The 17,441-nt window shown below is 35.1% G+C and overlaps 1 protein-coding gene across 7 annotated transcripts in view; it reads right to left on the bottom strand.

The window, feature by feature from the left end:
* LOC135215188 (myosin-IIIb-like) overlaps positions 1-14,082 on the bottom strand; it is a 140,378-nt gene extending 126,296 nt beyond the window's left edge. For 2 of the 7 annotated variants that reach the window (XM_064249689.1, XM_064249670.1), the window contains exon 1: positions 13,932-14,080. In XM_064249689.1, coding sequence (XP_064105759.1) covers positions 13,932-13,962 — 31 coding nt within the window. In that variant the 5' untranslated portion in view covers positions 13,963-14,080. Of the gene's footprint in view, positions 1-13,931 lie in introns of all 7 variants that reach the window. The other 5 variants (XM_064249718.1, XM_064249700.1, XM_064249724.1 and 2 more) reach the window with 4 other exon arrangements.
* Positions 14,083-17,441: the final 3,359 nt, after the last annotated feature.

The following is a 17,441-nucleotide window of genomic DNA, read 5'->3' on the forward strand; positions in this document are numbered from 1 at the left end:
CCGTCATCAACCGAACTCATTTGTGGACAAAATATGGGGTTGGTAACTTAATTTTTGTGTCAAGGTCATTTGAAAGCTACAAGTGAACTAGTCAAATAACATGATGTCGTTCCCATTAATTCTTTCACTACCAGTAATACTCCATAATTACTTGCATTGTTAACATTTATGACCTATATGTAACTGGCGAATACGACGAGAAACCTTTGTCGTTGTTACAGTGCAGTTGCGTCATATTTAATAAGATATAATTAGTTCTCTGTATGTCTGTATTTATTAGTTCATTCGTTGTAAGGGAAATCAATCAAGCAAGATGCATATATTTTCTTATGAAAGATGAAGCCTTGTTGTTTAGTGATGTCTGCGTTTGTATGTCTGTCACGGGGATATGGGTTTGAAATCTACCATATCATGTAAGTTTGGTCAAATAATGGCCACGTGCCAAATTTTGTCTAGATCGGTCAAGCGGTTCGAGTTTCTACAGCGCACTAATATACAGACATACAAATATACAAAATTCACATTTATATGAAAGATTTATTCTGTCTGTATTATGTAAAATGATAATACAGGAAAAAATTCGACTTGTAGCTCAATTTGTTAGTTTCTATATATATATATATATATATATATATAGTATATATATATATATATATATATATACACATACATACTATTATATACATATATGTATATATATGTATATATATGTATATATATACACATACACACACACACACACACACACATATATATATATATATATATATATATATATATATATATATATATATATATATATATATAGATTAAATAATTTTACAAATTGAAGATAAGGAAACAGACTTAGGAGTGCGCATTGAAAAAACTCCCTATAGAAAGAAAAAAAGAAAAAACACAGACAAAAACCCTCACGCCATTACCAAAAATCGAGAATAGGGCCTTAACACCATTGTCTTCACACGCGTCCAAAAAAATATATTATCACACAAATAAGTAAATAAATAAATTAATAAACAAAAGAACGCGTCCTAGCGTTTTTGGGTTTCACGTGACCAGACCAACAGAAAAAAAATGTCACGTGACAAGGAAAAAATAAAAATAAACAAAAAAATAAGAGTCTGACGCCAAAGAATGAGAGCGCAGTTCCCTGCATTGTCTTCCTCCGGTTTTTCAGATTGCGATCTCTTGGACAATGGAGGCTTCGGAGAAAACAGCCTCTGATGAAAAGACTTGAGATAATCCACAGATTTTTTGCAACTTGATACAATTAGATGGAAAGAGTTTCTACTATATCTTTAAAACATCCTTTTTATTGTTCTGCTATTGTGTTGATGATAATAATAATAATAATAATAATAATAATAATAATAATAATAATAATAATAATATTTACATTTTAACGTCACACTGATGAGGAACACCGTTCAGGTGTTCGAAAGTCTTTGTTTTTTATATTTTTATTTTTACATAGAAAATATTTTACATATAATTGTGGATATTTTTTAAACAATTTGTTTTCACGGAACTGTGAATTTCTAATAATAATAATAATAATAATAATAATAATAATAATAATAATAATATAATAATAGACTACCTGCATCATTTGAGTTAATTTTATAAGTCTTCTCAATTTCCTTATAATTTTAATTGCGAAGACTCAATATAAAATTACCTCAAATGATGCAGTCTTTGTGTTTAATAGACTTGTTGAAGAGAGGATCTGCTTACTTCTAATAATAATAATAATAATAATAATAATAATAATAATAATAATAATAATAACAATAAATACTCTTTAAGAAAATAAAGAAATACAGTTCAATATCATTTTCAGGTATAAAAACATAAAAAATTAATTAGTTGATATAAATTCTTGCTGACAATTCAAGAAGATTAAGATCTGATGAAATACGATTTTATATCAGATGACTGCAAAAAAAAAAAAAATAAACTAAATCATATAAGTTGAGTATTTGTAAACTAAAATTGCGGTGTCCCAAAAATATTTTTAATGAAAAAATATCTCTCGTGAAAAAAAGAAAAATTGTCTGTGATAATGTTTGGAATTTCTAAAGCCCATCAAGGAATGTAACTCCTGATGTGAATGTCATTTACCTCAGAACCTAATTCCCTGACGTTATTGGAAACTTAAAACTCAAATTGATTAAAATGTATATATATGTATATATTACACGATATATTCTCTACATACTATATATATATATATATATATATATATATATATATATATATTATATACATACTTATATACATATACATTTATATATTATATATATATATATACATATTGTACATATACATATACATACTTGTCATCTCAGTTTCTCATGTATGTCAGTCTGTCTGCTAAGTAAAGGACGTGAGTCGAAAGATCTTGCAGGTACTCCAGTGTTTCACTTTCCTTCGTGGCTTGTACTTTATTTATGCATTTTATCACGTTCCAAACTTCGTGAGTCAGTTGTACATATATTTGACACATAAATAATTTATTCTATACATGCATTTACATATATATATATATATATATATATATATATATATATATATATATATAACTTCTATATTAAATGACTAAATTTATCACACTGCAATGACCTTTCAGTGTCCTTAAAGTCTCCTCTAATTTCGACCTGCAAATAAAGCTGAACTCGCTATTGTTCGTGAGCGCGAAGACAAAGGCGAAGTCCAGCGGGTGAATCACATCGAGGCAAAACTCAATGCAATCTCACCCCAGTGGGCAAAGACGATGAGATCTGACCGATCTTATACGCTCAGGTGATTTCCAATTAATTGCAGAAATGTCAGGAGACCTGGTGGAGAGAAAGGCCGGAGAGAAAGGCCGCATTTCGAACGTCTTTTGTTTCCCGTCGTTTGGTTTCCATGACTGGCTGGAGAGTCTGATACTTTTCTGGTGGTCTCAGTCAAAAAAAAAAAAAAAAAGGAGTAAAATTTGCACCGAAGAACTCGAGTTTTCTGTACAGTGTATAATGTTGTATGAATACGAGCCTCTCGATGTGCTGCGCTATGAAACTCTTAGCTACGCCTGGGCAGCGCTCACCTGCTCCCCAGATGCGGTCAAGTGAAGGTGCATCGGCGACGCCTCCGGAAAGCCGTGCCAGATGAATGATCCATAGCTAACTTTAACCTGAAATAAAATAAAATAAAAACTGCTGAGGCTAGAGGGCTGCAATTTGGAATGTTTGATGATTGTAGGGTGGATGATCAACATACCAATTTGCAGCCCTCTAGCGTCAGTAGTTTTTAAGAGTGCAGACAGACAAAGCCTTCTCGATAGTTTTCTTTTACAGAAAACTAAAAATGGAAAAAAAATGTTACCCACGGTTTTTAGAGGCAGATAAAAAAATATCTGAAGTGTTAGTGAAGAGGAGTCGAGGTACGAGGAGAAAAGGGCACAATATATTGTACAGCTTATCTTGTGCACACACTGAGAACAGTTATGTTCGATGGAGAGATGGTAATATATTATTGTTCAAGCCCCCTATATTGGAAATCAATATACTTAGCAGCTTCGTCAACCGGTTATGGGTCATAATGAGTCCTGAAAACCAAAAGCGTAAGTAAGTATGATTATTACAATCCCCTAACGGTCCTCTTGGTTAGAAAACGCTTCGTTCCTATTGGAATCGCAACGAACTTCCTTCAATGAACTCGCTGGCTTCATCGACTCCTCCAAGGAAGCTAAATGAAGGTAATGTATGCATCGTTGTTTGTGATGGGCAAAGTTTAACAGCACTGGAAACCATGGGACTTCTTCAACCCAAATCTCAAAAAAAACGAGAACTTGTGTTCTTCAACCCAGATCTCAAAGAAAACGATAATTTCTGAATCTAAAATCTTATAAAAATATACTTGAGCAAAAACTCCAATACAAACACGACATAATTTAAGGTATTTATGCAACAAAAAAACTGATTCTAGATGAAATTTAACTTTTGGTGGTATTTTACTTTAGATTAACTTTTTTGTATTGCCAGCATTCCTTCGTCAAAAATCCTCGTCTCGTCTATATTTACGATTTTCATCTGCACATTATATGTCAGGCAGAAATTAGTAGGAATTTTTAAAAAGATATATTAAAAAATATATGTTTAAATATCAATAATTGTAAGGCGTGTATCAAATAGAAAGTTTGAGTGACGTCACTCAACACATAAATGGACGTGGACTTTGCAAGAAAATGGCATTGGTTATTGCTTATTCGTTACTGCTGACAGATTTTGGACAGACATATTAGTTTGCTGGTGACACAGTTACCTTTCTGTGTAGAAAATTAACGTAAATCGCGCATCTCTAATGGGATAGGTCGTGTTCAGCAGTGATTGGAGAGGCTTAGTCACGAACGAAGCGATAAGCCTATACCTGCCTCTTAAAGGAAGACATCTTACTAATCAGGTTTGTTTATTCACCAAGATCTCGACATCTTGGCCGGATTCCTGTGAAATTTTCTTTGAGGCTGGTTTATAGTAAACTGTGGGGGTATGCAACAGGGGTAGGGTAGGGGCTGGAAGTTCATGCATCTTGCAACCTCATCTCGAAATTTTGGAAGTCATCGTAAAGAGAAACAAAGAAAGGCGACTGTAAGGACAAAGACATCTGCCTTATTGACAGGGGAAGCAGCACGAGTTAATGTAATATATAATTGCTGATTACATCTTCCCTCGTTATCTTTTCAGCGATCAGTCCAGCAGAGAGAGAGAGAGAGAGAGAGAGAGAGAGAGAGAGAGAGAGAGAGAGAGAGAGAGAATTATCATTCAAATGTGCAAACATTCAGAATGAAGTAGCTAAAACCTTACTAGCTCGCAAAGCAAGTTACAAACGTAACAAGGAAAGTCAGACTACTAAGATATAACAAACCAAAAATACGGATGGTACCAAAAATACAATGGTAAAAAACACATATCTTTCATAAATAAAAATCGAGACAGATACGAAAGAAGATATAGTTTCCCAGAGAGACGAGAAAAACAAATATACTCGATAATATGCTTCTAATACACAGCTATTACAGGCTAGAGCGACGGAATTTCCTGTATTTTCAATATCGGAACCCATTCGATCCACCTGACCGCAAATAAGTCATTCTGAAGAGACTACAAAAAGAAAAGATTAATACAGGATGTGTAGAATGCTATCATGTTCCGGCCCATCAATTTTCGCAATCTAGAACATCCGCCAAGTCTTCTAAGGAGAACTTAAGGAGCTATTTAAAGAAAATGCTGACAATAAAATGATTGTCATTGAGTATCACGTTGCCAAGTAAGCATCAACTATCTGAAGAGTACTTAGGTTCGGTAAATATCTAAATGATTTACGTCTTCCTAATTTGAAAGTCAAATAAGGTTTGTTTAGGTCAATGTATGGATAATTTCCCATATAATATTTGCCCGGTACTAACATAAGCGATAAAATAATACCAGTCCGCTCACTGAAGGTCAACAACTATTGAGTCTAGTCAGAACATGGTTGGGTGACCAGCGAAAGCCAGACGCACGCCGCTGAGACAGAACTTCCATGAAATACGCGCGCGCACACACACACACACACACACATAACATACGAAGTATAATAGACTATAATATGTGTAAAAATATAAATATACATACACATACATACTTACATATATATATATATAAATATATATATATACATAATATATATATATATGTATATATATTATATATATATACAGTATATACACGCGTGCATGGAGAGAGAGAGAGAGAGTACACGGTACTGTACTTCCGTACCATGCAATACATCCGGCCCGCCGTAATTACAATCCACGAGATGTGAGCCACTTTGCAGGCTATAATTGGGTTCCGTGTGGGAGAACGATAAAGAAGAAGAAGAAGAAGAAGAAGAAAAGAAGAAGAAGAAGAATATGACGACGATAACAGTCAGTCGTGGCGGAGGAGGTGGCCAGCCCGAGAGAGCATCTGCCAGACTTACCGGAGGCACAAAGAGCTTCCGGGCAAGAACGGCCCAACCGTGACGACAGCTGAGACATGGTCTTGTTTTTTCCTCTCTCTCTCTCTCTCTCTCTCTCTCTCTCTCTCTCTCTCTCTCCCCTAAACCCACAGTAGTGGACAGGAAAGGAAAATAAAGAGAATTAGGTATTGGTTATTTACAACTTTTTTTGATGTCATTCACTAAAGACCTGGCATTTCAATGTGCTGCTTTGCCATACAGTTACCCATTTTCCTAAAGATCTAATTTGTATTATATTCTATATGCATCATATTTTAAACTTAAGCTAATGCCTGTGGATATTTTAAATAGTTCTTCGTTGCTTGCAGCAATGACAAATATGTAAACTTACTGAAAAATAATAAACCTATATCAAAATCAAGGGTTTAAATAACCCCGCCCACGCCCCCCTCCCCCAAAGTCGAATCTTAACTGATGTCTACTTCTGATACTTGACAAACTTCCGTATTATTCCAAGAAATCCTTAACAAGCTTCTAAAATCTAAGTTGCAAGTAACCTATATAAAGTATTTTTGGAAAAACAAAAATAATTGCAAAATGTAAATTAAGCCTCTTATCAACTAGTGTTTACATGTTGCAACGTAAACAGCAAGTGTGTAACTCAATACAGACGAAGACACATCACTTGAACAATTCATGCGTGATATGTTCGACTTTCTTGAGTATTTATCTTGGATCTTGTCCCTATAACGTTGAAAATGTGTAGGAATTAATATATTTTCAAATATGTTAAACCGAAGGGGAATTTTTAGTCGATAATAAATTCGTCGGCTCCTGAGCACGAACCACAGAACCAAGAATTCAAGACGTACAGTGAAGCGCCCTAAACCACAGAGCAATCACGAGAGGATATAAGTTAATGCTGCCTCTCACCTACAAAGTATATATATGCTATGATACGTAAGTGTTGTATATATTATATATATTATATATATATATATATATTATATATATATATATATATTATATCTTTTTATATATAGATATATCTATACTATATATATCCTATATATATAGATATATCATATATATGTATATAATATATGGGTATATATATACTATATTACTATTATCAATATACAGAAATATTTATATAAAAAAGATCAATATCTATATATATATATATATATATTATTATATCAGTGTATATATATATATATATAATACTATATATATATATATACATATATATATGATATATATATAGGATATACATATAGAAATATATATATAGATATATATATATATATATATATCATATATACATATATAATATATATCTATATTATATAATATAGATTATAGGAATACTATATATATATATATATAATATATTAATATATATATATATTATATATATCAAATTCATGAACAACCTGCAGATCTCTTATTACCTTAAAAACCTTAACCAAACCCGCGGACAAACACCCGTACCGAAATAAAGCCGGCCTAATCTAACAAAACCAACCAATCGTGGCAAACATATTGAATTTTTCTCGCCTCCTTTATCACATTTTCCTATGGCTTGGGTTACTTAAAGTCACTGGACTGAGAGTCCTATTGCCCTCTGTACATATAAAAAAAACCGTGTTAGTTTTGTGCTGATACTTTGCATCAAAACATAGGTGTTCCATCCTCTCTCCGCCAAAGACATGTCTTCCAAATACAGTAAATTCTATTGCATTATGGAGGTGTCAGTGACCACAAAAATAAATGAATAAATAAAACAAAGGATTTAATTAAATAAAAAATGTAAAAAAATACGCAGAAGTTTCTTCGGCGCAATCAAGTTTTCTGTACAATGTAGCATAATGCTGTATAACCCACGGCCCATGAAACTTTCAGCCACGGCCCGGTGGTGGCCTGTCCTATAGCGCTGCCAAACGCACCATCATGGCTAACTTTAACTTCTTATACAATAAAAACTATTGAGGCAAGAGGGCTAAAATTTGGTATGTTTGATGAATGGAGGGTGGATGATCAACACACTAATTTGCAGCCCTCTAGCCTCAGTAGTCTTGAAAATCTGAGGGGGCGGACTGAAAAAGTGCGGACGGACGGACAAATAGCCATCTCAATAGTTAGCTTTTACAGAAAACTAATATAAAGTAAACATTGAAGTAGATACCAAAAAAAAAAAAAAAAAAAAAAAAAAAAAAAAAAAAAAAAAAAAAAAAGAAAAACAAAATAATGGGGAGGAGGTGGATGTCACATTATCGCTACAACACTTTCGGTTAATTAGAACACAATAACACCCACTCGGCTAGGAAAGAAGAATAATAGGGCCAAGGCTGAACGAGTACCTACAGGATACACGCAGTGGTTAAGGGCACCATAAGGCTGAACACTTCGGGGGATCCTGTTAATAAACAGGAAAGCCATTCACGAAAAAGACGGCCAAGGACTAAAAAGGTTACTCTCCCACTTGTTCATTCCTAAATTAATTAACAAACCGTGGGATTATAATGCGGGTTATAATCGTTATTTATCAGTAGTTTGCCTAAAAAAATAAATACTTGGATAGCTAAAAAAAATTAATAAAGTTACTTAATTAATTTTTCCATTAATCAATTAACAAACAAGTGTGATTATAGCACGGGTTATAATCGTTATTTATTAGTAGATTGCATAAAAAATAAATACTTGAATAAATTTAAAAAAGAAAAAAGTTAATAATGTTACTCATTCATTTTTGAATTCCTGAATTAATAAAGAAACCGTGTGATTATAACACGGGTTATAATCGTTATTTATCAGCAGTTTGCCTAAAAAATAAATACTTGGATAATTAATAAAGAAAAAAATATTAATGTTCTTCTTCTTCCTAGCTTAAACCCATTTTTTGTATGGGGTCGCCATTACGAATGAGTCGTCTCCATCGTATTTCTGTCTTGTGCCTCGTTCTCATTTATACCTTTCAATTCCATATCTTCCCTTACACAATCACGCCATCTCTTTCTTGTCTTCCCTTCTTCCTTCTACCCCGCACTTTCCATTTCCATCGTATGTCTTCCAACATGACGTTCCTCCCTTCGTAACAGGTGTCCATACCATCGAAGCCTTCCTTCCTGTATTTTCTTTGATATTTCAGCTACCTTTGTTGATCCTCTTATATACTCATTTCTAATCCTATCTTCCCTTGTTACTCCCGACATCCATCTCAACATTCTCATTTCTGCTACATCCATCTTCTTCTCCTCTGTTTTCCTCATACTTGCCGTTTCTGTTCCATATAACATTGCTGGTCTGACCACCCGTCCTATGGAACTTTCCTTTCAATTTCAGAGGGACCTTCTTGTCACAGAGTACCCCTGATGCAGACCTCCAGTTATTCCATCCTGCCTGAATTCGGTGTCTCACCTCTTGGTCCATGCTTCCACTATCCTCCAATACGGACCTAAGTACTTGAACTTCTGTACTTTCTTTATTTCTTCCCCACCCAATCTTATGCTACTTCCACCGTCCCTCAGTAATACTAGAACACATATATTCGGTTTTTGATCTGCTTATTCTCAGTCCTCTCTCCTCAAGTGCTGCTCCTCCACTCTCCAACCTCCCCTCCAACTCCTCCCTCCCCTCTGAACACAACACAATGTCATCCGCGTATAATATGCACCATGGCACTGCTTCTCTAACATCCCTGGTCATTACATCCATCACGATGTTAAAGATGAATGGGCTAAGTGCTGGACCCCTGGTGTAATCCAAGAAAAAAATATTAATGTTACTCACTCATTTTTGAATTTGTGAATTAATAAAGAAATCGTGTGATTATAAGACATAAAACTAGATTCGATTTTAATGAAAGTAACTCACTCGTGGAAAAGCAAATAAAATTGAACATTTTTTATGTCGGAACTGGCATTACAATGTCGTTTAAGTTTATATATATGTATATGTATGTATATATATATATATATATATGTATATGTATATATATATATATATGATATATGTATGTATATAATATATATATATATATATATATATATATATATATATATATATATATATATATTCCTGTCAGCTGTCTTACTCAGCTTTGCCAGGCAATACTAATTATGTATTCATTTATCCATGAAAATTGTAATGTCTTCTTTAGGCTTGAGAAATGAATGAATTAATGAATGTATATATATATATATATATATATATATATATATATATATATATATATATGAGCACATGACCATATGTACATTAATATATCTCATATATGGTAATTTTCATAACAATGATAATGGTAACGGATATGATCATTGTTATTGCACGGATAAACATATGCCCCGCTGTACTAATGTATCCAGTATCTGCAAAACACGCTTTAAAAACATATCAACTTGACGTTTTGTTCTCAAAGAAGCAAAATTCTCTACAACGAAGAAGTCAGACACTTTCTGGCTAGAATTAGGTTACCCGACGAGTAATGTCCGGCGGTGAAATTTCACTCGATCGAAGGCTTGGACACCCATCGCAACCAGCTCGGTCTAACCAATTAGGTTTATGGCCTACTTATGGGTACAAGTTCATAAAAAAAACTACTCTATCTTTGCCGGTAAGATTAAGCTAGTTTTCTATCGCAATTATTCTGGAAAATTGAAAGAACGCCAGACTGCTTCGCTGGTTTGAAAGACTCCAACTGATTACGTAGTGGAATCGCGGTTTCCAGCTAGCGAGACCCTGCCTACCACATGCTGGACGTACGCCATGCTAATGAGCTAACAACACTCCTACAGTCACCCTATTTTGGCCTCCCCCTTCCCTGGTACTAACCATTTAAAGACACCCCCTGAGGGAGGGAAGACACTAGCTCTTTATCCAATGTTTTGAGCCCTGATGGAATATCACGATTCTCTTGATCGGCGATCCTTTGTCGAACATCCCTCTCTTCTCCCCCTAGGAGTCATCCCCAAACGCTGGCCTCCTGTCCTAGCCTCCATTGTCCTAAATCTTGATGAAAGATCTTTCTTTTGTCTCCCCTCTCCCCAGGGTAACGACCAGGTAACCTTGGCACCCTATCCTGCAATCCTATTCACCATCTCGGTTCTTGAATTTTGGTGGGGGAGGGATGGAGGATGGCGGAGGGAGGAAAGGTAACGCTTACAGCCTCACAGATACTGAGATTTTCTTTTAGGACACTGGTTGCTTTAACTAACAATCATAATTAAGCTTAATGAGCCCATATTTCCATAAACAAATTCAGAGGCTACTGAACTGGCTAGCCTAGCAAGATCCCGCAGAATATAATGGACTTGCGTAATCTAAAAACTGAAGAAAATACATCGAAGATGTAAGAAATAATATAGGAATAGTAAATGGGAAAAACTGAAGGAAATTCATCACAGATGTAATGTAAGTAATAACGCAGGAATAGCCTCAAGAGAATAAATGGGAACAAAAAGAAGAGAAGTGTGGGAAGTCTGAAATGAAGGGGGAGAGGTAGAAAAAATGACCAAGGGTAGGTGGGAAAGGAAATGGAAAGGAATCGTACAAAGGAAGTAATTGGAGGAAATGAAGAATTTAGGGGAGGGAAAGTGTGGAAACTGACACTCCCTTCTCTCGAGACGGTGTTAAATGAGTCCGCGAGGTAATGATCGTCTTAAATGCTGTTTAAAAAACATAGAGAGAGAGAGAGAGAGAGAGAGAGAGAGAGAGAGAGAGAGAGAGATATGACTGGTTCGAAAAGAGAATATCAACGCTTTTTACAACTTTTAAAAATTGGAATAAAAAATGCAATAAAACCGCTCAGCACGGAGCCTACCTTTCCCAAGGTCACTCATCATCGAATAGAATGACCTCACTGTCATTTCCTGGCTTATGTGACCACATGCATAAAAACCGTGGCCTATTCACTGACCTTGACGCTTGACTTTCAAAATCATACTAATTTCATAAACAAAGAATGCCACAAATATGTGGTATCTTTTTTAAACCACAACAAAATGAATCAAAACGAAAAGAATGCCACAAATATACAGCCACCTAAAGAGCAGTCAAACCTTCGAAAGTGTGTGGCCTTGACCTTAATTATTACGAAATTGCCGTTAAAATTTAATCAATATGAAACTGAACCCACAATCTGTAACTGGCTATGAAGTTTGAACAGCTTCTTAATATCTTTAAAATTTACCTGAGGCCTTAATTTTTGACTGGTTTCTCTAAAAAGCTACTGCCCAATTTTATCAAATACTGTCCAGCCGTTCTTGAGAATTCCCGCACACACACACACATACACGCACATACTTCTTCAGTCGAAGTAAAAGTACAATTGAGAGCACATTATACAAAAAAATACACACAATTTTAAAAACATCCCAAACTACGACTAAACTATTACAAATCTTGGGCAGACCGAGATTACGACTGAACGATTGGCCATCTTTGCTCTTCATTCATTCATATTAATTTCCAACATTCTTATAATTTCGTTTTATCAAATATAAGTTCTACACAATTGACTATATTACTAGATATTTCCTTCTTTTAGGACGCAAAAATTTTTGCGATATTTATTATTGCACGGTATCCAGTGACATCATACGTTCCGCTGCTCAAAGAAACATGAAGGTATATGTGTTACAGTAAGACTGTGAAACCAGCAATTTCACGAAATCCCTGAAATTTGCGCAGGGAATTCGTGAAATCACCAATTCACTTAAGGGCATATGATCCCAGAGTGGCTAGTACTAGATGCAGCGAAACAACGATTCATCTACACTGTTTCGCCGTGTTTAGTACTAGCCCTTCGGGAATCACGAATTCCCTGCAAATTTCAGGGATTTAGTGAAATCCTTGGTTTCACAGTCTTACTGTAACATATATATTTTAATCAATGGCCAACACAAAAACACCTATGATGTCCCAGAATTTGAATGCAACTACTTTTAGCAGATAGCTAAGAATAAGACCCAATAATTAAAAGTGGCTCATAAACAGTATGCCTTCATTATGTGAGCATCCAGTTCGCACCAATACCAGACGACTTGCGAACACAGTATAACCTACGATTACAGACTTAACGGTCAAAGAATATCGAGACGTTTCCGCAGCAAATACATTAAACACCACTGCGGAATATGAGAAAAAATAAACATGAATGCTTCCAAGCCTGTTCAGTTAATCCTGGAACAATCGCCTCCATCAAAATTATACGAAACAAGTAAAAAATGCACCGAAGAAACTTCGGCGCAATCGAGTTTTCTGTACAGCGTATAATGCTATATAAATAAAAAAAAGTATCAGCCACGGCCCATGAAACTCCCAGCCGCGACCCATGAAACTTTCAACCAGACCCGCTTCTGGTCTGTGTTGTTGGCACCTATTAAATAAAATAAAAACTACAGAGGCTAGAGGGTTGCGATTTGCTATGCTTGATGACTGGAGGGTGGATGATCAGCAAACCAATTTGCAGCCCTCTAGCCTCAGTAGTTTTAAAGACCTGATGACGGACAGAAAAAGTGCGGACGCACAGACAAAGTCATCTCAGTAGTTTTCTTTTACAAAACACTAAAAATCAACAAATTTTCGACTTACCGGTTAACTGGAATAGGGAATTCGATAAAATTTAGGCCAAACGCACGGGCCTATGAGGTCGTTCAGCACTGAGAATAATGTTGAAACAATTGTCAGCAGAGGATTGAAAGTGAGATGGAAGAAAGATAATATAACAAGAAGTATAGTAAAAGCAATGAAAGGGGTTGCAGCTGAGGCCAAAGGGACGCATTGTGATGCCTACAGTGCACCGCTGATGCACTGATGACACTAACCCCCTACGGGTTTACCAGGAAACTGATTACGAAATTTACGTAAATATTACACATGGAAGAAAATGATCAAATATAATACACCTTCACCATGAATAAATAACTAACAATCATCACGATAATTTGTCTTACCTTTCCGCTTCGGGTTTATTGGAGTCCGCATGTTTGCTGATTTCTTGAAAATCACAAAACAAATAAAAAAAACGATTTATCACAGGCACGCTCTATCACGCTTCAATATATATACATTCTTTGAATATCGTTCCGTAAGTTATGGTCTACATTCAGAATACATCTGTTACGTTCCTTGGTTCATGAATTTTTCAACGCATATCAATACATTTCAATACATTTCAATACACTTTCATTCTACCTTTCTTCGGAGCACACGTTACATGCTTCTGCACTATGTACATATGTACACAACAGGTGGCGTTCTCTTTACATACTTGTCAGTGTACATAAAGAGAATTTACCAAGAACTGCTTTTCCAACCGCCACTTTTTTTCTCTCTCTCGCAAGGTATCGATCGATAATTGTGATTATAGACTAGTATAATCGCAAAATGATCTGTCAATCTAATGCGTTTCTAAATGTTTCCTCTTTTTTCAGTTATTAGCGTTTTTAGTTATTCAAAGACAAAAGTCTTATGGCACAAACATCACTTGAGTCACTTTTCACGGGGAAAGAATTTGGTCCCTTTTTCTGTAAAGACAACAAAAATTAATTCTAATTTTTTTTTTCAGAAAACCGTTGTGTGAATTAACGTACACTCCTCTGCAGTTATAGTAACATTAATAAAAATAACAAATATTTATTAACCGACATAGTTAAGTAACAGTCCGACATATATTAAGTAACAGCATCATAACAATTATAAAATAAATTACAGAAATAAACAAAACTCTCATTACATAACCTAATAACAGTAAAATATAATAACTAGACTTGAAAAGTATCTGTTCCACTTGCACTTAAATGCGATTATTGCTGCAGGTGGCTTACTCAGGCCTTTTGGAAGCCATATATCACGAGAAAAGTACTGTCAAATTTACGGTAATGTGAGAGAGGGTAGAAAGGGCAAGTAATGACCCTGGGAACCATAAATACCGCCCCATAGCTTGGAGAAAGTGCCGTTATTCTGCATACTTAGACAGAGGCCAATGGTGAGAGATGTTAGACTTGGGAACGGAAATTGACAGCAAATGGTTCAAAAGATAACAGGAGGAAAACCTCGCAGTTGCACAATGAATCAATTGTTAGGAGAGGGTGGAAAGTAAGATGGAAGAATGAGAATATGAAAGGAGGAACAGTAAGAGAAACGAATGTGGTTATAGCTAGGGGCTAAATGCACTCTGCAAAGAACCTTTAGTAATGCCTACAGTGCACCGGATGAGGTGCACTGACGGCACTACCCCCTTACGGAGTAATATTTCTCGGGAGTCATTATCTTTATGATATTTACAGTCTTTTGTTTAAATTTTTTACATTAATACCCAAATGGCTTGTACTAAACACGCCGCAAAGGTGGACATATACCGTGTTAAAACACTAATGGGGTCACTATCATGGGAAAATCCGTCAAATCTAATCTATGTAATTACACATAGGAAAAAGATGCATATGCCCAATGCATTCTATGAAAAAGAGGTTTTGTTTAACAACAATAATATAAGGTGGCAGGGATATCCGTACGAACAATAGATATATGAATCAGATTCGGAACCAAGGATTTGTAGCAGATTGCCCGAGGTAAAGTAACACACCCTTCAGAATCTATCATTGCAGGCTCAGAACTTTTTTATTTTGTCTCTTCGCCAAGATTCTGAAGACCAGAGACCTCTCCCGACTGTAGTTTCCGAGATTTGGGGGAAAATTGTTACTAACTGACCTTTAAATGGGCTTGTGTCCTTGAAAACTAGGTCATGACGAAATATTTGGGAGAAACAAACTCCAAGATGCCAAAGTATCAAGTTTCTTTAAAATTAGAGAATAAACGAAAAGCAAATAATAATAATAAAATAATAATAATAATAATAATAATAATAATAATTAATATACGTCAGTCATAATCCGCGAGACTGCTAAGTAACTGGCCTATTTATGGTGTTATTCTGATATTTTGAATGTCAAGGTCTGGTATTATCAATACTGAAATATAAAGATATATATATATATATATATATATATATATATATATATATATATATATATATATACTAGTATGTATATATATATATATATTATTCTGGTTGTATTGTAATGTATCCGGAGACTTCAACGGGATTGTAGATGGTGATCTCCGCTACAAAATCGTTAATACAGTATTTTCTTATTATTACTGTACAGACAAGGTCTGTAGGTATAATCTTACGCATGTATTGAATATCAAATGATAATTTGAGCAAAAATGTACGGAAAAGAAAAAAAAAAGTTTCTTTTTATAATCTGACACAACTAATTGGCAAATCCTTCCCTTTACAATAGTTTTTAGTCTTCCCAATCTTCGCAAAGGTTCTTTAGGATGAGGTCGCAAGCCCGCGATTTCTTCTGGCTGTTTGCAACCGTCATAGCGCATTCGACTAACCACCAGGTACATAATTCTTTGATTAGATCACAAAATGCACATTGCTACACGACAGAACGCGCTTAAAGGATTTTGGCTCTCTGAAATATTGAACTCCGTAAATACCTCTCTCTCTCTCTCTGTATATATATATATATATATATATAATATATATATTTATATATATATGTATGTATGTAATTAATATATATATAATATATATATATATATATATATATATATATAGATAATTTACCTTAACTAGCTTGCTTCTTAAATAGTGGCATTTACCTTTAAAAAAATCTCTTAGGGGTACACGAACAAAAGAAAAATTAGGTAGCTTGTAAATTTCACTGCGCACGTGATATATATTTCCTACGGTATTTATACCCGGTAAACTTAATCGTGATTTCTACTTGGACTTTTGTCTTTTCCCACAGAGGACTTTTGCAGTCCATCATCTTACCAGCGAAGTGATCAAGACTCATCCCGCAAATTCCAGATGGCTGATATTTTTCCAACCATTTTCCCGCAGAATCTCTCCCTGGCTTCGTTCCAGCACGTCTAGACTCAATGCGACATCCGTTGAAGTTTATTCTCTGACTAGAAAGTAAAAGAGAGATATTCTCTGACTACAACGTTAGAGAGAGAGAGAGAGAGAGAGAGAGAGAGAGAGAGAGAGAGAACTTTGGCTTCCTGGTAAAGGTGATAAAAGTTCGCAAACAAGCGAAAGTGAACAGTCAGCTCATTTCAACGAGCATTACCAAGTAACAAACTCCATGTCCGTTTCCGAGAGAGAGAGAGAGAGAGAGAGAGAGAGAGAGAGAGAGAGAGAGTTTTTCAGTTACAGACTTTGGCCCTCCGTCAAGTATTAGGTCTAAACGTACAACTCCCTAGAACGTTAAACTAGAGAGAGAGAGAGAGAGAGAGAGAGAGAGAGAGAGAGAGAGAGAGAGAGAGAGAGAGAGAGATAATACTTTAATATCTGGTCGTCTTTAAAACATCTAGGTCTAAATGAAACCACGTTCAGACATAGGCCTAACAATGACCGGCATTGTCTCCTCCATCTCTCACTC

This window comes from Macrobrachium nipponense, chromosome 19, assembly GCF_015104395.2.
Source record: "Macrobrachium nipponense isolate FS-2020 chromosome 19, ASM1510439v2, whole genome shotgun sequence".
Classification (NCBI taxonomy): Eukaryota; Metazoa; Arthropoda; class Malacostraca; order Decapoda; family Palaemonidae; genus Macrobrachium; species Macrobrachium nipponense.